The following is a 21648-nucleotide window of genomic DNA, read 5'->3' on the forward strand; positions in this document are numbered from 1 at the left end:
TCTGTCAACTTACTAACAGTGACCGCTGAGGGGTTGTCAACTTCCACTTACTTCTTCTCGTGTGACTGAGCAAGCAGAGTAGGTGACCTGGGAGCATCTGGGGAGGTTGACTGGCATGCCAACATGCTCCTGAGTTGCTGCTGGCCACACTGAGAAGAGACCGAGCCTCTGCAAGAATCCTTAGGGCCTTGGTTCTGCTACAGTCTTGGGGTGTGTCTGGTTTCTGGGTCAGACCTGAGGAGCAAAGTCGGGGTCGGTCTCGGGAGTGAGAAAAGTGTTCTGACCATTGTGTGTAACGGTGCCTCTCCTTTCCATCTGTCTAACGTTCCTTCTCTTGTTTTCTAATTGCCTGGAATTCTAGCCCTCTCTCTTCCCCTGCTGCTAGCCCTAAGTTCTGCAGAAGTACTCTGCCCAGGAAACAGGACAGGTAATGACCTCATAGGCCTGCTGCGCCTCTGGGTTCTTCTGCCTGTGTTTGTTGTCAAGCCAGTTGTTCTGTGCAAGGCTGTTGACCTGAGGCTCCCGCTTGTGTCTGTGGCTCTGGTGTACTCTGTGATAGCCAAGCATGCCACTGAGGGTCTGCTCCACTGTCTGCTAAAGCCCAGGGAAAGGTGGCAAGTGGGTGGCCACCCCAAACCCTAACACTCATCCCGGACTGGAGGAGCTCTCGCTGGCATTCCATGTGGTGTCCGTGGCATGTTCCTGCCTTCCGGCTTCTTGCTTTTTTCCTCCCTACCCCTCTGGGTGCTGTCTGCCACCCACTGTGCAGCCTGGCCCTCACCTCTGTCTCTCCCTTGCACCCCACCCCTCCCGGCCCAGCTGGCTCTTCTCCCTCGAAGGCTTTGGCTGCTGTCTGGCTCATCGTGTTGTTCAGAGTATCGTGTTGTGTGTGTCTGTGTTCTGCAAAGATAATGGTACAGCGTGCCTGGAGGGCTGGGGCTTTACAACAGAGAAGCCTGGATCCGCCTCCCAGCCGTGGGTGGGCCTCCAAGATGGGTGTTGACCCCAGGTTTCTGGAGGAGCGGTGGCTTGGCCAAACATAACAAGCTGATGTTGTTTCATGCTTGGGTGGGGGGGAAATTAATGGAAACCCCCTTCACCCCATCCACAGCACAAACTTTGTTTCTGTCGGGCTTACAAACCAAGCCTTTAAACCCCTGCACTTTAGAAATTCAAATGCCTTGGCCCTATGAGCCAGCAAGTTCCAGCATGCCCGGGCTCCTGCCCAGGGCTCAGCTCCTGGCCACGCCTTTGCTGCACAGGAACAAGGAGACATTGAGAGGGACCTGGAACTGACTTCATCACACACGAATTCCAAATATGCAGACTGCTGCCTCTTGAAACTCACCAATGAGTCTCTGTCCCTCTAGAACCTTTGCCAGAGGCGATGGGGTTGCAGGGAGAGGAGCTGAGGAGGTACACAGGTGGGGATCCAGGGCAGCACGGCCTCTGCCTTGGCTTTGAACCTATGGAAAAGGAGGAATAATTGGGGTTCATGACTCAGGCCACCTTGTGATGTGGGGTAAAGTACACGGCGGTGTGGGTGCAGGCAGGACCAGGTTTCTTTTATATACTGTGTTGGGGCATTGCATGCTTGGCTGGTGGTTGGGAGTCTGCCCCTCGGGGTCCTCAGGGCCCTCCCCAGCCTTCTGACCTTTCTTCCTCCCCTTTCCTCCTATGCTTCTCTGAAGTTCTTGATTTTGTTTTAACTTTCCTACAGTGACCCGCACCTTGATAGGAACACTTTGCCTAAGAAAGGACTCAGGTATCTGTCCCCTCCTTGCATCCATGACATATGTTGTGGCCGTGGAGCTTGGCTGTGTCGTTCTCTCATGGCTCGTGGGACTGGGCTGGGCTGGGGTCCCTGCTTTGGCCACCGCCGCTGGATTTTGGATGGCAGGCCCCTCTCATTCTCATCTCCCCATCTGTGGCTTACTTGCTTGAGCAAGGTCTGTCTGTCTGTGCTTGTGAAGCTTCGTGTGACAGAGCCATCTCACATCTCACCGCCAGCCGCCACCTTGAGCTAGGAGCAGTGACTGCTCCGGGGGCCCGCAGGGGAGACACTGAGCACTTCGTGAGTGTCTGTACACACAGCCGCTGCCAAAGGAGGACATGACTTAGAGCATGCTGCTTTGTTGGCTGCCCCCATCTTAAAACTCTTTAACTTTTTCTGCACTAGAGGTGCAGCTCCATGGTAGAGTATTTGCCTGCCATGCATAAGGTATAATAGTAATCTAAAAAGATTAATATCAAATAATAGTCTAAAACGATAATACCTTTGGGGCTATGAAACACTGAACAGTTGTCTTAATGTCCTAAGCAGTGATTGGGTCGGTTATCAACACCTACCAAGACATGGATATGATCGTTTTTTGGTGGAAAGTGTGAAAAAGAAAAAAAAAAAAAACCACCAGAAAAGAATGTCTTTCTATTGGTAGTAAGTTGGACCTGGACTGCTCGTTGGTTCTTCTCTTGGTAAAACAGGATGCTCTAAGTTGCCATTGCTCAAACCATGTCCAGCCCGTCACCAGCCCGAGGTGCTTTCCTTTGCTCACGCTCCCCGTGGATTTCCGTCAGCTCTGCTTCCTAAAAGCCTCGGTATTTGTAGCCTCACCTTGCACTCAACCCTTCAGTCCTCTCACGTGAAAAGGAATGAAATGTTTCGTTGGTGTCTCGTGTGTCTGCACTTAATAACCCGCGGTTTTTAAGACCCCGCGCTCTTCGAACTTTTTTAACGTGAGGGTGGGTGTCAGCACTAGAAGGCCTGCGTTGATGCCTCCTGGCAGAGTTCTGCAGCCTGGCCTCTCTTCGTGGGTGTCAACTGGATGATTGATGTCCCCGTCACCCCTTGTTCTGAGACTGGGTCTCGTGGAGGCCAGACTGGCCCTGAAGTTGTATGTAGCTGACCTTTGAACTTAGGATCCTCCTGCTTCCACTCCTCAAGTGCTGGACTTGCAGGCGCATACCAGCATGTCTGGGTTTCTGCTGTGCTGCAGATTGAACCCAGGGCTTCCTGCGCCCGACGCAAGCAGGCCACTAACTGAGATGTGTCACAACCCACTGGTGCCCAGAGAAGGAGCTAACTTCTCAGTAGTTACATTTTAAAATGCTGTGACCATGTCCGTAGTAGGTCTATGAATGTTATGTAGCCCTGAATTTTTGTTGTTGTTGTTTTGAGACAGGGTTTCTCTGGGTAACAGTCCTGGCTGTCCTGGAACTCTCATTGTAGAGCAGGCTGGCCTCAAACTCACTTCTATACATGTGCCTCTGCCTCCCAAGTGCTGGGATTAAAGACACTGCACCACCACGCCTCAGCTACCCCTGGATTTTGAGAACTGATTGTCTAAACAGTTAGAATGGGGTGACGTGACAGCTATTTCCAGATACTCAATGTGCCTTACAAGGGTGTGTATCCATCAACAGCACTGGAAACTGAGTTCCTGTTCACACTGGTTTTCTGGCTGGCTGGCTTACCCCTTTGACACACACCTCTTGGGTAGCAGATTCCTGAAAGCCAAACGGTCCCTCTAGTGAACTGGTCAGCAGCCGCTCGGCAACACCTAATCTGAGGGTACCCTGACAGTGTGGACACCGCAGACGCTTCAGATGCTCACTCATTTTGGAATCAGTCTGATTTTGGAATCAGACAAGCGTGGGTGAGAATCTCAGCTCTGGTCCCCAGCTTCGCAGAGCACGGAACAGGACTCAGTGTTCTATCCCTGTGTGAGTCCGGAAGCTCAGGGAGACGGTGCGCATAAAGGGAGCTCGCGGGTCAGAGATGCTCAGTAACTATTGCCGTCCCGTTTTGGAATGCACAAGGGGGTGGTCCCCAAGACTTCTGAAGGCTCCCAGCATTTAATGCACCAGTATGGGGTTGTCTTCATGACATCTGTTAGTGGCGCATGGTAGCAGGTAAGGGACCAGGAATGTGCTTCAGGTGTTAGAGGGCTCATGTAATGTGCAGGAAGCCTGAGCTCAACCCCCCACCCCCCAGTATTCTACAAAGTATGCGTGAGTAGACATGCCTGAAATACCAGTCCTTGAGAGATAGAGGCAGGGGGAGCAGAAGTTGAAGGTCATCTTTCGCTATCTAGCAAGTTCAAGGACAGCCCGGGTGCTCCAAGACCCTGCCTTGGAAAAACTGCAGCGGCTACTGTAAACACTAGCCCCCCAGGTCTCCAAATGCCACCCACTAACCGCTGTGATTCATGGCCGTTCACCGGCTCTGCAGCGAGCAGATGCCAGCAGTTAGCTCATTAAAACATCCTCAAAGCTCAGACAACTCCTCTTGCAACTCTTCCTGTCAAAGGAGGGGGCTTCAAGGCGACCCTGTCATGAACCAGCATGTTCCAGTCACACCCAGGGATGGGATGGCTCTTTTGAGCATTCCCAGTCTTTCTCCCTTTAGGTGTTCCCCTCAAGCCGAAAGGAATTATAATTTTCCCCAGATGAAGCCAAGTAGCTTTTAAAAAAAAAGAAAAAAGAGTTTTGAGAAACTTCATAAGTTTCAGGGTGTGTAGTATGTAGTGATTTTTTTTTCTTCCCCCATCTTAAATATAGTTTTTCTTTTTGCATAGTCCCCATCAGCTGTGGGGAATGCGTTTTCATCACTGCTGTTCATTCCAGCCCGGTTTCCGTCTCCAGGTACACACCCACCTCCCAGCTTCGCACACAGGAAGACGCCAAAGAATGGTTACGGTCCCACTCGGCTGGGGGCCTGCAGGACACCGCTGCCAACTCCCCCTTTTCCTCTGGCTCTAGTGTCACTTCTCCCTCTGGAACAAGATTCAACTTCTCCCAGCTTGGTGAGTAGCCGCTTGCCTTGGGTTGTGTTGGTCCATTCTTCAGGGTGTGTGGGAGACGGAGGTTATCTTGTATTTTGAAACAGGCGTGTGGCCACGTCCTTCTCCATAGCTGATCAGCCCTTGGTGGCGATGCAGTCAAAGAAACAGACAATGGCAACGTTCTGGGTATTTTCAGTCCCGTCCGTCCCCCCTGAGCCGCAGGTGACTTAGGGTGGCCACAAATGAGGCCAACGCTTACTTAAAGCTTTATAAGATTTCTATGTGTGAGAGGTTTTTTTGTGATTGTTGTTGGGGTTCTGGGCATGGCATATATAGGATGGGAGGGAGATTTTGTTTGTTCTTGTTTGTTTGTTTGCTTGTTTGTATTCCAAGGCAGGGTTTCTCTGTGTAGCCCTGGCTGCCCTGGAACTTGCTTGCTAAACCAAGCTGGCCTTGAAACCCACAGAGACCCGCCTCCCTCTGTCTCCCAGGTGCTGGGATTAAAGTGTCCACCACTGACTGGCTTAAGAGGTTTTTGTGACTCAGTTGCATTGTACGGAGCATAGGCTCTGTGGATAATAGCCTCCTGTCATAAAATCTACATAAATAAGTACCCACTACTCAGGGTACGATCTGCTTCTCGGACCTGTGGAGAAGTCGGTTTTCCAGCCTAGTCCCCGTTCCTTTATCGAGCTGAAAATAAGCTGTAATGAACTAGTGTTCTTGGAAGTGGCTCCTGCCAATTTACTGTGTTGGCTAACACACTGGGGGTGGGGGTGGGGGTGAGAGTCCCTGCTGGAATGCTGCGGGATTCTCTATTAGAGGCAGACACATGGGTGCTGATCTGACAGACAGGCTATGGGAGAACAATCCAGAGTTTTGTAGTAAATCGGCCAACAACGGAAGAGTGTTGATCTCGGGACTGTATAGTTCCAGGAAGGAGACCCCGGTGCTGGTATCGGCAGAGGTTACTTGACGGTGATAGAATATGGGCAGTACTTGGAGGACTGGCCAATGGAGGAAAAACCTGTTTTGGTTTCAACATTTAGAAGAGCAGGCTTTTCTGAATATTCCAGACTTTCTATATAGTGTAATGACGATGTGTGTGTCTTGCCATCACGGACGAGTAATTCCACCCTATTAAGTGCGTCCCTTTGAATATGGTGCGCGGGACTGACATGGGAAGGACCCTCGGTGAGAAAGCTCAGCTTCGCTCGGAGAAGTGTGTCCCTCTGCATGGACGCTCTTTGCATGCTGCGAGATGATCCGCACTGGAGGCCGTGAGGCCTGTGTGTGCAGTGCTCTTTCCCAGCCATAACTCTTCGCAGTAAGAGCTTCTTGTCATGTGCGAAGGCTTCCTATCTGATCAAAAGCCTATTTGGACTATTTTGGGCTTTTGGCTTTCCAGAGGATTGTTTCAGATGAACCCGGGGAGTAATTAGCTCATGCCTGGAAGGTGACACTGGCCTGCCTGAACGTGCCAAGTTGGAACGTGAGGCCCTGAGCCTTGCTTTGGAACTGACCCACCTTCCCTCCCATATTTTTAGCTCTAAGCCTGTAACTCAAATGCTGATGCGACTACCTTGTAGAAATAGACAAGGGAGTGAAGTTGGCAGGCACACACACTGCTGGCGATAAGCAGCCACTGCCCGGTACCCGGCTGGGATTCAAACAGAGGTATGGATATCCAGCATCTCATTCTGCTCCTCTGGTTCCAGCGAGTCCCACCACTGTCACCCAGATGAGCTTGTCCAACCCAGCGATGCTGAGGACCCACAGCCTGTCCAATGCCGACGGCCAGTACGAGCCTTACACTGACAGCCGCTTCCGGAACAGCTCCATGTCTCTGGATGAGAAGAGCCGAACAATGAGCCGATCGGGCTCCTTCCGGGATGGGTTTGAGGAAGGTAAGGGATGAAGGAACCCCACCAGTTAGGACGCTTGGCCTGGCACGCTTGACGGTGCTCCCTCCTCTGGTCACTACTACCTCTGGGGTGGGGGTGAGGGACTCTCACTAGGAAGATCTGACCCTTAGGTAACCTTTCAGGAGGCTGAGAGTGGAGGCCTCTAATACTGCCCACCCTCAGCATTGGCTGAGTTCTGCCTGAGGCTCCTCTCTCCTGGCCTTGGGCCACGACTTCTTGGCACGCATCTCCATCTTGAAGCCCCGCCGCTGGCTCATTCTGTTGGCAGAGAGCTTCACTGAGTTCATCCCCCCCTGCCCTGCAGCTTGGGGGGCGGGCGGCCCCATTTACATCCAGCATTTCCTAGCTTCTCTCAAGATCCCACCATGGGCATTTATAGCTCATTTGTTTTCATCAGAATTATGGAAGGAACATTCTGGGGGTGATTTTTGGCATCATCTTCATAGCTCACTTCCTCTCTCTCTCACCCTCTGCCCCTTCACCCAAGACATTGTGTTTGAGGAGCCCGCTTCCCCAAACCCTGGGCTTGCGGGAGGCTGGAGGCAGGCTCAACAAGCAGTGATAAAGAAAGGGGAGTTGGGCTGGCCAAGGATAAACCTCAACTCTACTCCTCCCTGGATTCGAGAGCTTAGGGAAGATACTGCACCTCTTTGTTCCTTTTTTCCGCTATAAAAATGAAAGTAATAATAGCGTTCAGCTCATGGCGCTGTAAGAATGCAAAGGTACGCATGTAAATGTTAGCACAGGACTGTTATTGTGTGTTGTAGCCTGTGGGCCTGACTTCCACATTGCTTTCCTGAGGGCTCCAAGCCAAGGATGAGGGTTCAGGGACAAGTGGATCCCAGTGGGGCTCCACCTCTATTGGAACCTTTCTGCTAACCACAGCCAGGAAGAATGTAGGGGTGAGTCAGAGATGGTCCCCTCAGTTCCCCGTCCCTGTAAAAGGCAGGGTATAGGCTCAGTGTACCCCAACAGGAAACTTCAAATCATGAGGAAGGGAACACAAGATACAGCCTTCTGCTTCTCGGTTTTCTTTCTAAGAAAGCCTTAAAGGACTGTAGTGACAGAATTGTTGCTTATTGGCTGATCTTGGTGACTTAGGGCTCTCCCCAGATTTATGTCCCTTGTAACCCTGAGCAGGGCAAGCTTATAATCCTTATATGGAAACTGCTGGGCTGGAGGATTAGGGAGGCGGGGAGCCTGGGTTACTAGGGGCTTTTGTTAGATTTAAAGGCTGGGGGAGATTGGTGCTATGGTGGCTCTCAGAACACTGTTAGAGCGCATACTGGCTCTAAGGAAGAAGTTTGTCTGTCTTAGGCTGTTTTCCACGATTGGTCAAGAATAGCCATGGTGTGTCTTCCCTCTGTCCCTGAGGACAGCTCCCATGTGGAGTGTGTCCCGTGCTGCCCTCATGATCTGCCATGTGTATCACGAAATAGTATCAAAACTTATGCTGACAAGTGTACATGGTCCCACAAAGACCAACGGGCCCTTGCAGACTCTTCCTCAGCTAGCTCTTTAGGTTAGACAGCCCATCTGGAATTAGGCAGCCCAGTGCAGACCGTCCGGGATATCAGATGGCAACTAGGCCTGGCCTACCCACAAGCATCACCACAACTTTTGTAATCACATGATTCGTGGTAATATGGAACTGAGCTGCAAAGATAGGCCTCGGACTTTGGCGGGGAGGGTTGTGTTACTGCACCCTCGAAGGTGGCCCCTTCGTCTCTGGGAACTTTGCCATCTGGTTGGGTTCATTCCTTGCATATGACAAAAACAGAATCGGACTTGCATAATTAGGTTTCTAACTCCTTTGAGTGTAGGGTGGTTTCATTTATTTTTGTTTGTTTTCATTTTAAATTGATAAGTTACCAGTGTTGTAGGGGAGGTCAGATCTCATGTCTGGCCAGGTAGACCCTCCTGAAACTGTTTATTCTGTGCTGTGAAGCGGGATTAAAGCGTAGGGAAAATTAGACAGGTGTCTGTGAGCATGTCCCACATTTAAGGTGATGGGAGTCATAGCCACGTGAATCCAGTGCAGTGTGGCCCCGGTGTAACCTTTTCAAGTACTTTGGGTAAATTCTTACTATAGACCAGATGTAATCTCAAAGTCACCTTTGAGGCACTCTTAAGGGATGCTCAAGGTATCTTTGAAATGGATATTAAAGCTGGAGAGATGGTCAGCGGTTCGGAGCAGATACTGCAGTTGCAAAGGGATAGGAGCCCGATTCTCAGCACTCACATAGGGTGGCTCACAAGTTCTGGCTTTGGGGCCTAGGGGGACATTTGCACAAAGGGATTAGAAATACATTACAAAACATACCAAAAGCTGTTTTTCAATTTTTAACTTTAAACCAGGTGGTGGTGGTGCACGCCTTTAATCCCAACGCTTGGGAGGCAAAGGCAGGAGGATCTCTGTGAGTCTGAGGTCAGCCTTGTCTGCAGAGTGAGGTCCAGGACAGCCAGGGCTACTCAGAGAAACCCTGTATTGGAATTTTTTTTTAACTTAAAATTACTCAAAATTTTACATGTTTCTGCTAGGCTATGCATGTAGAGGTTCTGGGACAACTTTCAGGAGTTGATTCTCCCCTTCCTCCACGGGTCCTGGGTAGGGAACTCAGTTTGTCAGGTTTGGTATTAAACACCCTTACCAACTTAAACCATCTGGCCAGCCCACCAAAGGGATTTTTAAAGGTAAAAATCGGAACTTAGCAAAACAGGTCATATAGGCAAACAGATTCACGTCCAGACCTCCAGTCAACAGATCCTGTCCTTGGATTTCTGTGTAGCCGTAAGCAAGTCATGTCATTTGAGTTCCAGGAGACCTTTGTCTGTCCAGCTGTGGAATTCTGGAGGTGCGGCGAGAAAGCTCCATCAAGCTTAGTGGTTTGGGGGCTGAAACTCTCGTAGTTCAGGAAGCCCCATATCCATCCTCCCAGGCTCTGCAGCTCACCCTAAAGATCAGCTGGGCCACAGCCGGTCAGGACAGCCACCTTCAGGTTGGTGGGGCGCAGAAAGCCAAGGAGCCTGTTTCTTTGGACCACAGTCTTGCCGTCACTGACTTCCAAGTGAGATGCATTATTCCAGAGAAAAGTAATGTCTCCACTCGAAGCGTGCCCAATGTGCCACCTCTGCTTGGGTCCCTGAGCTGGTCCTGACTGCCAAGAAACTGATATGTTTGAGATGGAAAAGTGGGAGACAAAACAGCAGCCAGAGTGTGTGTGTGCTGTCCCGGCTCAGGCCTCTGAGCCAGCCCTGGCAGGGTGGCTGGAGGTGGCTACATGACCCCTTGTCTCTTCCACCAGCAGGCCTCCCAGGCACTCTGTCCACTTCGGTCTGTTGTACGGAAGTGCCTTGGTACTTCTGAACCTGTGGGCATGTTAGTACAGAAACCATTATTGGCCATTAACACCTTAACCTGCTTTTTATGGGGTGTGAGTCAGATTAGTCATGCTTAGTAGAAAAACAGGGAGCAGATCTGGAGCCTGGCATTACCTGGGAGGGTGGCTGTGAGTCCTGGTGGAGCCCCAGCCTCAGAGACATTGGTAGATGCCTGCTAGTGAGAGGAGAAGGAGCTCTGGATTGTGCTGGACTGGGCCAGGTAGGGTTAGAAACACCTTCGACAAAGAACGGCACTGGCAGAGCCTCGGAAGCAGGCTCTATAGCGCCATCTAGAGATTGCCTGGAAAGGAAGTCCAGGATAGCCGGATAAGCCCCTGTGAGAGGAACACAGTGTGGGGCGACAGGGAAGGTTTATTAGTAACGCCACAGGCAGGTTCCCAAGCACCAGACAGACTGTTCAATATCTTGCTGGTAGGCAGATTCTACTACCTGCTAAGTGGCAAGTGGGCCGAGTGCACTGCTAGGGTGACTCGTGGACTCAGTAGTGTGTGGAGAGTGTCCCCAGCCTTGCCTGGTCACAGGTGGGCTCCTGCTCTGGTGGGATGTGGGGACATAAGGCTTTCCACCTGTGGTCAGGAGAACTGTGCCCACTTAAAATACCTGCCGTGTCTGGACCCTGGGCTAGTTCTGTCTTCCAGACAAGTTACCAGGAGGTTGTTGAGAAAGTAAGAATCAGGTTCCCTGAAAGAGAAGAGAAGACGGCAGCTTGAATCCCTAGTCCCAGAAAAGAGCACACTTCAAAGTGAGAGCCGATAATGAAAAGTCCCTCACGCTAGGAGTGAGTGAGTGTGGTTCTGAGTCAGAACCTATAGTTACCAAGCAAGGAAGAGAACACCCTTGTTCATCACGTATAGACATTGTGCAAGCCCCATACTTCAGCAGAAATGCTGTGGTTTCCACTGATCTCTGCTCCAAGGCTGTGTGGATTGATTATGACAAGCGTTCATCTCTAAGCATCTAGTGGGTATGAGACAAGGCAGCTTTGCCGCACGGTCACGACGCTGAACCGTGCATCGGACCTGAGTAGGCACAATCCGAAACAGCCACAGGCTGCCTCTGAAGAGTGTGGTTACAATCTCCACAGCCACACTGCCCTGCGTTTGAACCCTCGGCGGTATGAACGTTTGGTTACGTGAATATATGATCCCAGAAACGTGTGTTATTTTGCTAGTTAAGAAAAATGTGGTATGACAAAAATGACTTCCTTAATGGATTATTTGGCTCTGACCTGTGCTCAACCCAGGAAGTATTGGGCCACGATGACAGTCACAGCCAGGATGAGTCCATGGTGTCCTGAAGGGCTAGCCTCCTCTCTCTCTCTCTCGCTTTCTCTCTCTCTCTCTCTCTCTCTCTCTCTCTCTCTCTCTCTCTCTCTCTCTCTCAGCAGCCAGCTGCACCTTTGACCCTGTTTGTTTACTTCCAACAGTTCACGGATCCTCGCTGTCCTTGGTCTCCAGCACGTCTTCCATCTACTCCACGGTGAGTCTCAGCCATCGCCAGTGGCTGTGCGTTGCACACAACACGCTCTGTTATCAAGTCTGTCAGGAGTGATTATAAGCATCCCAGCTGTGGAAAGTATTCCCATTATAGAAGGATCAACTCCTAGGAGAAAAAGATTTGAAATTCACATCCCCCTTGGGGCTGGGGAGAAGGCTCAGTGGGTGAAGGGATTATCTCCCAAGCATGAGGACTTGAGTTCTGATACCCAGCTCCCATGTAAAAGCTGAGTGCACATATACGTAACCCCACCTTCTACCCACATCTTCACATGGAAGCCACCACATGGAACATGTGGTGGTTCCTTGTCACCACAATGGTTAAAACAACCCTCACATTCTTCCTGATTTATTAGAATACTGGGCTTTTGTATTTGGCTGTTCTGGTGGGTGGATGTAATTGTTCCAGTTTATAGACTTATACCAGAAAAGAAGCCAGTCAAAATCAGGAGCTGGAGAGATGGCTCAGCAGTTATGAGCACTTGCTGCTCTTCCAGAGGACCTGGGTTCAATTCCCACATGGTGATTCTCAGTCATCTGTAGCTCTAGTTCCAGAAAATCCAATGCCCTCTTCTAGCCTCCATGGATAGATACTAGTTATATATATATGTGTGTGTGTGTGTGTGTGTGTGTGTGTGTGTGTGTGTGTGTGTGTATGCATACATATAGGCAAGTATGCATACACATAAAAATAAAAAAAAACTTAAAGAAAAAAATTCTAAACTTTCCCAAGTTAGCAGACTCAGCAGTCCCCATTGACTGGGTTGCATTATTCCTTTTCCTTCACTGTTTTGACTTTCTTTATGATTTATTTACAGCCAGAAGAGAAATGCCAGTCAGAGGTAAGGAACGGTTTACCTTCCAGAGCTCTTTCTCACTCTCAGTGTTAATTCCATCTAGCTCAGTCTGGAGACGGACTCCCCCCAAGCAGGTAACCCTGTGCCTGTCTCTGTAGATCCGAAAGCTGCGGCGGGAGCTGGATGCCTCCCAGGAAAAGGTGTCTGCACTGACCACCCAGCTGACCGCAAATGTGAGTGCCTATTCAGGAATGCACACTCACACGTGTGCACGCACACACGCACACACGGTGGGAGCCGGGGACAGGACAGGGTGGGCGCAGGAGCTGGGCTGAGCGGGAGCCAGAGATGGAACAGGGTGGGCGGGAGCTTAGGGGCACTAATGGAAGCCAACAGCAGTACTGGTCAGGGAGGTAGCCAAGGATGTAACAGGGCAGAAGCTGGAGATAAAACCAAGTGGGGACCAAGGACAAGACAGAGGAGAAACTGGAGGTTGGATAGGAAATAGCCATCTGCTTTCGGAGCCCTTCCTTGAGGCCCTGGGTCTTTGGACACTCCATGAGTAACTCTGTGGGCTCAAAAGGACATAGGCTTTAGCCCTGTGGACACTGATGCCAGGTCAGGTGCTAGCAGTCTGGCTTGGGCCACTCTCTGTCACATCTGGGCCTGGCTTTGCTCGTCTATGTAATGGGACAGTCGCTGTCTCCCTGTGTTGGGAGGTGACCAAGGCTTGCGATCTTTGAACTGTTAACTCATTCCCCGTCTTCTTTCTGAAGATTGTGGCCTTCAGGGAGGTGGGAACACAAAGGAACTCGGGGGGGGGGGGTAGAAAGACGCCTGTGGCTTCGTGATAAACAGCTAGTGCTCTGTAATTACGTCACACACAGTGCTCAGCACTGCCCGCTTTCATTCTGTCTGTCTGGCCATTTTTCCTAGGGCTGGCAACACTAGGCTGGGGCTCCAACAGTAAGGCAGCCACCTTCCCATGCTAGCTCGGGACCAGCAAGCTCCCTGGGACACGGTCATTCACGCCACAGCGATGAAAAAAACACAGGCGTGCCACGCTGCCTCTCGGTGGGAGGTGGGAGGGAGTCAGGGTTCCCCAGAGGGAGTAACACCAGATTGCTATCTGGTGCAGCATCCTAGCGAAAGTGAACAGTTTTGCAAGGCCCAAGGAGAACTGTGAGGGGCTTACCCAGTCAGTACCTGAGGTCAGGAGTGAGGAGAGAGGCAGGGCATCATTAGAGGAAAGATGAGGGGCAGATGAGTGTCTGAGCTGTTCGGTGGAGTTTGGGGACCTTGGGGGAGAATCCAGTCAGTGTGGAGGCTCAGCTTGCTATTTGGACCAAATAGAGTAGAGGAGAGGCAAGGATCTCCCAGCCTATCTGGGAGCTCCACAGAGGAGCCCCACGGAGGGCGGGGCTGTGACCCAGAGATTTGGGGAGATGCTGGGGGACTCCAAGGCCAGGCTTCCTGCCCAAGAGTTCATAGCCCAGCCTCATAGCAGCCCAGATAAGGGTACCAGCGCCTGGCAGGGGGAGCACCCTGTGTGATCCCCCTGCATTCCAACAGCAGGAGCCACTTCAGAGGCTGTTCTCCTTTGACCAGGAGAGTGAGTCAGAGCCAAAGAGTAGTCATTTACCTGGTAATTCCTGCTCGAGCCTGATTGACTCCAGGAAGCGTGCAGACTCTTAGATCTGCATGGGAAGCGTGACACACCCTTAATTACAAGCCCGGGACGTGTAGCTGCCTTCATCATCACCCTTCTCCCAAACTCTTGTGCATCGTCGGAAACCTCCGACCATTTCCCTAAACCTTGACACGCCAGGTCACTACGCGCTTCGCGGTCCTTTATTCTCTTCCCCTCTCCATCATCAGGATGGTTGGCTCACCGTTCTTCCAGAGGACCCGAGTTAGGTTCCTAGCATCCCTTTCAAGTGACTCATAACTGCCTGTAACTCTAGCTCCAGGTCTGGTGCCCTCTGCTGGTTTCTTTAGGTACCCATATTTAAATGTGGTGTGTGTGTGCGCGCATGCACACCCCCACACCCGCTTAAGATAATAAGTCTAAGAAATCATTAGAAACCATCTCAGAGCTGAATGCTCAGGTTTAGATTCTTCTATTCATAAAGTGTCAATGGTATCCTGAATAGGTCCTCTCATTGGAAAGTCCAATGTATGCACCTGAGTTCAGAACTGAATGCAAACCCAGGGAGGTGGACAGTGACCTCCTGCCCCCAAGAAATAAATGCTTCGTGATTTGTGACAGTCATCCAGTGCTGCCCTTGATGCACCGTCAGGTGACCTTGGGTTACTCTTTCCATCTACCTGATCTGCCACCAGGAGCCCCGGGCTGGCCTGTGGTCCTGAACCCTCTGTGCTAGATGGGTTGGAGTAAGGCCAGAGTGTGTTGCACCTCCCAAAAGCTGCTGAGTGCAGTCTTGTTTTAAAGTAAATATTTAGTCGTACCACACTCCACACTCCACCTCAGCCACTACCGTTTTATTATCTGCCATCTTTCTCGGAGACCAAGCTATGTTTGTTTTCCTAGGACAGGCTATTCCGGGCTGCCCTCGCTGGTGTTTTCCTAGCTCTCCATTTGTTTTCCCTGGGAATGTGAGAATGTCTCTTGGCGGGAAGGTTGTTGTATTATGTTGTGCAGCGCTGCTAGGCCCTGCCTCCCCCGTGTTTTCATAGCTGTGCTCAGGAAACAAAAGCAGCCCTTTCGCTGGCTAGCGGAGCTGGATCTCTGACCCCGTCAGCGCTAAGCGGCTTTCTGAGCTTGTAAACATGCGTTCACAGTTTGAGTGAGCGGGGGCGTTCCAGGGATCACGGGTGCAGGTTAGCTGCAGAATGAAAACGAATGCAAATCACCCGGCCTCACTCCTCCCTCTGCTGGGTGAGGACAGCACGCTGTGCCCTGACCCACTTCCTCTACCCACCATGTCATCTTGAGTTGATTCGCTTTAGTGGGTAGGATGACCCAATGCTAGGAAAACTGAAGCAGGAAGGTGCCAGCTCGTGGCCAGCCTAGGCTATGTAGTAACTACCAGGCTAGCCCAAGAAAGGCTGTGAGACTCTGACGGGGGGGGGGGGGGAGGAGAGGGAGTAAGCTGCAGAAACGGCTCCATAGTTAAGAGCACTGACGGCTCTTCCAAATGACCTGGGTTCAATTCCCAGCACCCACATGGCGGCTCACAACTGTCTGTAACTCCTGGGAGACCTGATACTCTCACACAGACATACCTGCAGGCAAAACACCAATGCACATAAAATAAAAATAAATTACTTAAAAAATATTTCGCCCTGTATTATTCAAGGTAAGCTAAAGAAGTAAAGAGGCATTTTCTTCATTTCAACCATATAGAGTGTAATCAACAAGAAACCATCCATGTAGTCTTGCTGTGATGGTGTGCCTGAGCCATGGTCCTGGCCTCGTCTGCTGTCTTAGACCCAGCCAGCCTGTCGTGATGAAGTCTAGTAAACCATGGCTGGGCCACTCTGCAGTTCCCTCCTTAGGTTGAAATCCACAGCCCTGCCCACGTATCCCACTCTCTTATTCTTTCCTTGGGTCGTTGATCACCTTCTTCTCTGGGTTTTTACAGTGTGGTCACATCTCGTTTTTCCAGGCTCATCCCCAGCCTCTGGTCCTCTGCATCCGTCTCAGCAGGAGTGGTAAACCCATGTCCTCTATAAGAGTAGCAAGTGCTCTTAGCTGCAGAGCCATCTTTCTAGCCCCTTCGACTTGGTTTTAATGGCTTTTTTGGATTCCCAATTCAACCAGCAGTTGATTCAATCAGTAACGACGCATCAAGTGTTCGTTACTCTCCAGTACAAACAGGCTTAGTTTTGGCATGCTAACCTCTTGATCTTGACCTCAAGAAACACCTTCCTCAGTTCCAAGCTATACATTTGTTTGTTTGTTTACTTATTTGAATCAGGGTCTTTCTATATAGACCAGGCTGGCTTCGAACTCACAAAGATCTGCCTGCCTCTGCCTTCCAAGTGCTAGAATTAAAAGCAAGTGCCACCATGCCCAGCTATTGTTTTTGTTGTTGTTGTTGTTGTTGTTGTTGTTGTTGATAATGATGGTGGTAGTTGGCTTTGTTTTTTTTTTCGAGATAGTGTTTCTCTGGGAAGCCCTGGCTGTCCTGGAACTCCCTTGAACTCTGCCTGCCGCTGCTTCCTGAGTGCTGGGATTAAAGGTGGGCGCTACCACTGCTGGACTACTGTTTTGTTTTGAAAATAGATTTATTTTATGTTTTATTTATATATGTGTGTGTTTGTTCCAGTGTGTTCAAGCAAGAAAAGGGCCTTGGATATGTTAGAGCCAGAGTTACAGGTGGATGTGAACGGCCAGATTCAGGTTCTAAGAGCCAAACTGTTGTCCTCTGCTGCAGAGGACCTGAGTTCAGTCCCCAGACCTGTATGGTGGCTCATAGTCACCTGTAACTTTAGCTCCAGGGAGCTCTGACATCTCTCGTGGCTTCCTCAGACACCTGCGCGCATATAGTACACTTATATTCATTTAGACAAAACACTCATACACATAAAATAAAAAATAAATTAGTCTATAGAAAGAAAATGTGAACCAGGGACCAAAAACAAATGTCAGACAGAAAGGTGGCTTTGAGGGTCAATGCAGGCAGGCCTGCTTTGTCTGATGCCCTGAGTTTGATCTCAGGACCCACATGGTGGAAGGAGAGAGCTCTTGACAGCTGGGCTATCTCTTCAGTCCAACAGAAATAGTTTTATATTGTTACACTGTAGCATCTGAAGATTGGATGCATATTCTAATTATAAGTGGCTTCTTTTGAAACCTTTTTCCAAGCCTTGTGTAAGATGTTGCATCTGGTGTCTTCTATCAAGAGAATATCACAGTGTGGGAGCCTGGAGGAAAGTGTCTCCCTGGGGGAGCTGGGAAAGGTCTCGTCATCCAGGGAGCAGATGGGCCTTTTCAGTAGCTTTTTATTAATGAGGATTATAACAAGGAAAATAAGCCAGCCACTTTGTCCATTCACTCTACAACCCTGCTTCCCGTGAGCGTGGTGATCGGTGAACAGCAGATCCTACCACTGTGTGCTGTGGAATCAGCCATAAACTGGCAGTCACAGGCCCCGAGTATTTCCAACGACAACCTCAAAGTGTGTTGAATACAGTGGACCTGTGAGTGCGAGGGAATAGACCCAGGCTGGTGGTGTCACCAGCCAGACATGTGCAGATTAGCTAGGCCACGAGTGGGTAGGGCAAAGGTATGGGGGAAGGATGCTCGAGGAAGAAGGACTTGAGCAAGGGCAAGGCTAGAATCAACAGTCCCAGAGAGGTGGTGGGAGACCGAACCTGAGCAGGCCACACAAAGAGGCTCTAAGTTTCTGTCTGGAGAATCCATTCCCCCTCTGGCACTGTGGCCTTGCAAGATGACATCACTGAGGTCTCATCTTCTGCTGCAGGCTCACCTCGTGGCAGCCTTTGAGCAGAGTCTTGGAAACATGACCATCAGACTGCAGAGTTTAACTATGACCGCAGAGCAGAAGGTAAGCCCGGGGGTGCCATTGCTCCTCTGTCACTTCAGATGGAGGTGCTGATTTTAACATATGGCTTAGACCAGTAGAGGCTGAATGTCAAGAATAGATCAAATGTTGGTCCTGTGTCTCCTACGGATCTAGTGGCCTCCTGTGCTCCCTGATGTCCTTACGCTGAGTTTAGATCCATCATGTATGGGACAGCTCTGTGGCACCCCTTTGTCATTGCTCGCCGCTGTCCAGGCCGGCGTTGTGCTCTCTGGAGCTGGTTTGGGAACCTACCTGTTGTATCTTTCTCACCTTCAGGATTCGGAGCTGAATGAGTTAAGAAAAACCATCGAGCTGCTAAAGAAACAGAATGCAGCTGCCCAGGCTGCCATTAACGGAGTGATCAATACACCAGAGCTGAGCTGCAAAGGTAACCACGAGACACGCCGTAGACACCCTCTCTCATGGTATAGTACAAGGGTGCAGCCCCTGCTATGGGCCAAGAGACTGGGACTCAAGCTGTAGATCCAAGGGCAGGTCCCAGAATGCAGACCCCTTTCATCTGCTTGCTCCTGGCCACCGCAGAGATGGCTAGGGTAGTACAATCTTCTCTGATAAATCTTAAAGACTGAAGAACTGGGTTTCTTATGGAGAAGCAGCCTAGTGTTTTCTGGCTTCTCTCTCGTGCCTCCGTGATTGTTTGCATATTGGAGAGAGAGTAGAATGGGTTTGCATGTTTGTTTGGTTTGGTTTTCCGAGACAGGGTTTCTCTGTCTAGCTCTTGGAGCCTGTTCTGGCACTCACTCCATAGACCAGGCTGACCCCCAACTCACTGAGATCCTCCTGCCTCTGCCTCCCAAGTGCTGGGGTTAAAGGCGTGTGCCACCACTGCCCACCTGGATTCATCTCTTGGAAACCCTAGGAAACTGCCCTAATAAATTGTTGGGCTTTGTGTGTGTGTGTTTTTTTAAATATTTATTTATTTATTATGTACACAATATTCTGCAGGCCAGAAGAAGGCACCTCATTACAGATGGTTGTGAGCCACCATGTGGTTGCCGGGAATTGAACTCAGGACCTTTGGAAGAGCAGGCAATGCTCTTAACCACTGAGCCATCTCTCCAGCCCCCGCTTTGTGTTTTTTCATTATCTTTCTTTTCACAACTATATTATGAGGACCCTTTGCTCCTGTTGATGGTAGCCAAGGGCTTCAGAGGTGATGGTGACTTTCTAAGGTCAAAGGGTAGTTGGAAACAAAGTGGGCCTGGACCCTCAGACTTTCTGGCCCTACAATAAGCCCTATTCGGGATTAGAGACAGCTCTATCCATGGGACGAAAGCTAGCCGCAACCACAATGTCGGCCGTCTCTTGTTATTTCTGGCATTGCTGTTCTCCCCAAAAACAGCAGTGATGGAGGTGAGGTAAGAAGGGTTAGAAAGCATTAGCTCAGCAGAGTGGAGGAAGGAGCACGGAAGGCTGAGGGAAGAGAATCGTGGAGGGCCTGGAAGGACATGGGATCAGTGCCTCCAAAGGGCCACAGGAGGCAAGCAGGGCAGGAATGTAGCGATCAACAAGGAGAGATCACTGGAGCCCTGGGTGCCATCCCTAGTGGGGCTGAAGAGAAGAGATCAAAGGAGCTCCAGCAGGGAATACTTCTGGGTTTACAGGTATAACCCCCTCTGTGTCCAAACAGAGAGCTGGTGTTGGGGAGTGTTCCTTAGCCTTTCTGTCTTCCATGAGAAAGAGGGCATAGCCATTATCACTTCAAGACTCTTCCAGCCAGCAACGGGGCATAGAGGTACCACCTCAGTCCAGATGCCCTGGATCGGAGGAGGCCATTCCTGGGGACAGAAGATTCTACTCTAGGGCCCACACGCCTTGCTTGCTCTCTCCAGGAAACGGCGGCACCCAGGCCGCAGACCTGCGCATCCGCAGACAGCACTCCTCTGACAGCGTCTCCAGCATCAATAGTGCCACCAGCCACTCGAGCGTGGGCAGCAACATAGAGAGCGACTCGAAGAAGAAGAAGAGGAAAAACTGGGTGAGGGCACCTCCCTGGACTCCCCCGGGGGCCGTCTCGCGCTGTCCCCCACAATAGGTGTCCACAGATAAATCCCAGGCTGCCTCCTAACCTCAGAACCACAGGCCTTGGAGAGCAGATCCAAGGAAGCGCCTTGGGGTCGGCCTTTCACCCAGACCGAAGTTGTGCTCAGCAGAGCAGTGGCATGGATCAGGCCCCACACTGTGGTTTTTCTCTTCGTGAGACTGTGTGATGTGCCCATCTCTCATTTCATGTATCTCTCATTTCTTTCTCCTCTTACGTTGGCCACAGAGTTCAGAGCTCAGTGAATCTCATTCCTATTGACTGGGGACGAAACTCAGGGACTCATGCCTGCCCCACTCCCGAGTAAGACCTCTCTGGAGCTTTTGGCAAGACTCCTCACCCATAGTTTCTTCTTAGTTCCAAAGAAGGTTTTTATACCATGTATCTATAGTTATTTCATCCTCAACCATACTCTTTTCTTGTTTATTTATATACTTATTAATGCAAGGTCTCACTATGTAGGCCTTGCTGGTATCATTACTCACTGTGTGGACCAGGCTAGCCCCAGCTAGCAAGAGTCCCACCTTTGCCTCCCAATTTGGCTTGGATTACTGGGTGTGCCGCCACAGGACTGTTATTTATTTATTTGCAGAGCATCAAACCAACGCTCTCACCGAAGTTTTGTAACCATGTTCTCCAAGTATGTTTCATGGTGTTAGCATTAGTGGTCAGAGGCCCAAGCTCAGGCGAGGGCCGGTGAATGTTGAGTCCAATACAGTCGCGAGCCTGTCTCCTAAAACACTCCTTGAGCTTCTGCCGGGAGCGCCAAAGGCGGCTTTCTTTGCTCCAAGAAAATCCCAAGCACTTCTGCCCAGTTTCATGACTACTGTCCTGGCGAGGGAGGCATGTTACTTACCAGGGACACCTAGTACCAGGGTACGTCTTGAGTGGCCAGGCTCACCAAACCCCATTGTCAGCACTGACACTGTCGTGTTTCATGGTGGCGTCTTGTCCTTCATGCCATATCTGTCTCACTCATCTTAAATCATCTTGGATGGGTGGCGAGGTCTAGTTAGGAATAGGGGACTTCGAGGTGAGCTACCAGGCCATCTCCGTGTGATCCTCTTACCATGCTGGTTAGTTTTTTTTTCTTTTTCTTTATGTGACAAGCCGTTTTCTTTAGCAACTTATTTATCGTGGCTAGAGAAGAGTAGCTTATGTCGCCATCTCCAGCATGCAGTTGATAAATGTAGCCTGCTCAGACTCTCAAGATGATGTGAGAATTATCGTGACAACTACAGGGCCAGTGAGATGGCTCAATGGGGAAAGGCATTTGCCATGCAAGCCAGATAACCTGAGTTTGATCCCTGGGACCACATAAAGATACAAAGAACCAACTGCGTAAAGTTGCCCCTGCCGTCTACATATGGGTGGTGGCACACTCGTTACCCCCCACATGCACAATAGTGGTAGTAATAGTAATAATAATAATAATGATAATAATTAATAATAATAATAAATTTTAAAAAGGAAAAGAAAAATCCCAGCTGTTTTCTTCTAGCCAGGAAATGAAACCTGTTTGTGTTGCTTCTAGACAATTAATTCTCACTTCCTCACGAAGCCAGGAAAGACAGATAACAGATTCTCAGCGTACCCCAAAGCTTAACTCCGTCTAAATTTGTGACTTCCC

At 50.3% G+C, this 21648-nt stretch overlaps 1 protein-coding gene across 6 annotated transcripts in view; it reads left to right on the forward strand.

The window, feature by feature from the left end:
• The window catches only part of Nav2 (neuron navigator 2), a 356673-nt gene that overhangs the window by 298104 nt on the left and 36921 nt on the right, over nucleotides 1–21648 (forward strand). For 5 of the 6 annotated variants that reach the window (XR_015736368.1, XM_087901386.1, XM_087901385.1 and 2 more), the window contains 10 exons: nucleotides 362–427; nucleotides 1721–1765; nucleotides 4645–4805; nucleotides 6503–6691; nucleotides 11538–11590; nucleotides 12426–12449; nucleotides 12563–12637; nucleotides 17855–17938; nucleotides 18233–18344; nucleotides 19810–19955. Coding sequence is in view for 5 of the 6 variants with exons in the window: in XM_087901386.1 (XP_087757512.1) it covers nucleotides 362–427; nucleotides 1721–1765; nucleotides 4645–4805; nucleotides 6503–6691; nucleotides 11538–11590; nucleotides 12426–12449; nucleotides 12563–12637; nucleotides 17855–17938; nucleotides 18233–18344; nucleotides 19810–19955 (955 nt within the window). In the remaining variant the exon portion in view is untranslated. The remainder of the gene's footprint in view (nucleotides 1–361; nucleotides 428–1720; nucleotides 1766–4644; nucleotides 4806–6502; nucleotides 6692–11537; nucleotides 11591–12425; nucleotides 12450–12562; nucleotides 12638–17854; nucleotides 17939–18232; nucleotides 18345–19809; nucleotides 19956–21648) is intronic. The other variant, XM_087901389.1, reaches the window with a different exon arrangement.

This window comes from Myodes glareolus, chromosome 24 (genome assembly GCF_982192425.1).
Source record: "Myodes glareolus chromosome 24, mMyoGla1.1, whole genome shotgun sequence".
Taxonomy (NCBI): Eukaryota; Metazoa; Chordata; class Mammalia; order Rodentia; family Cricetidae; genus Myodes; species Myodes glareolus.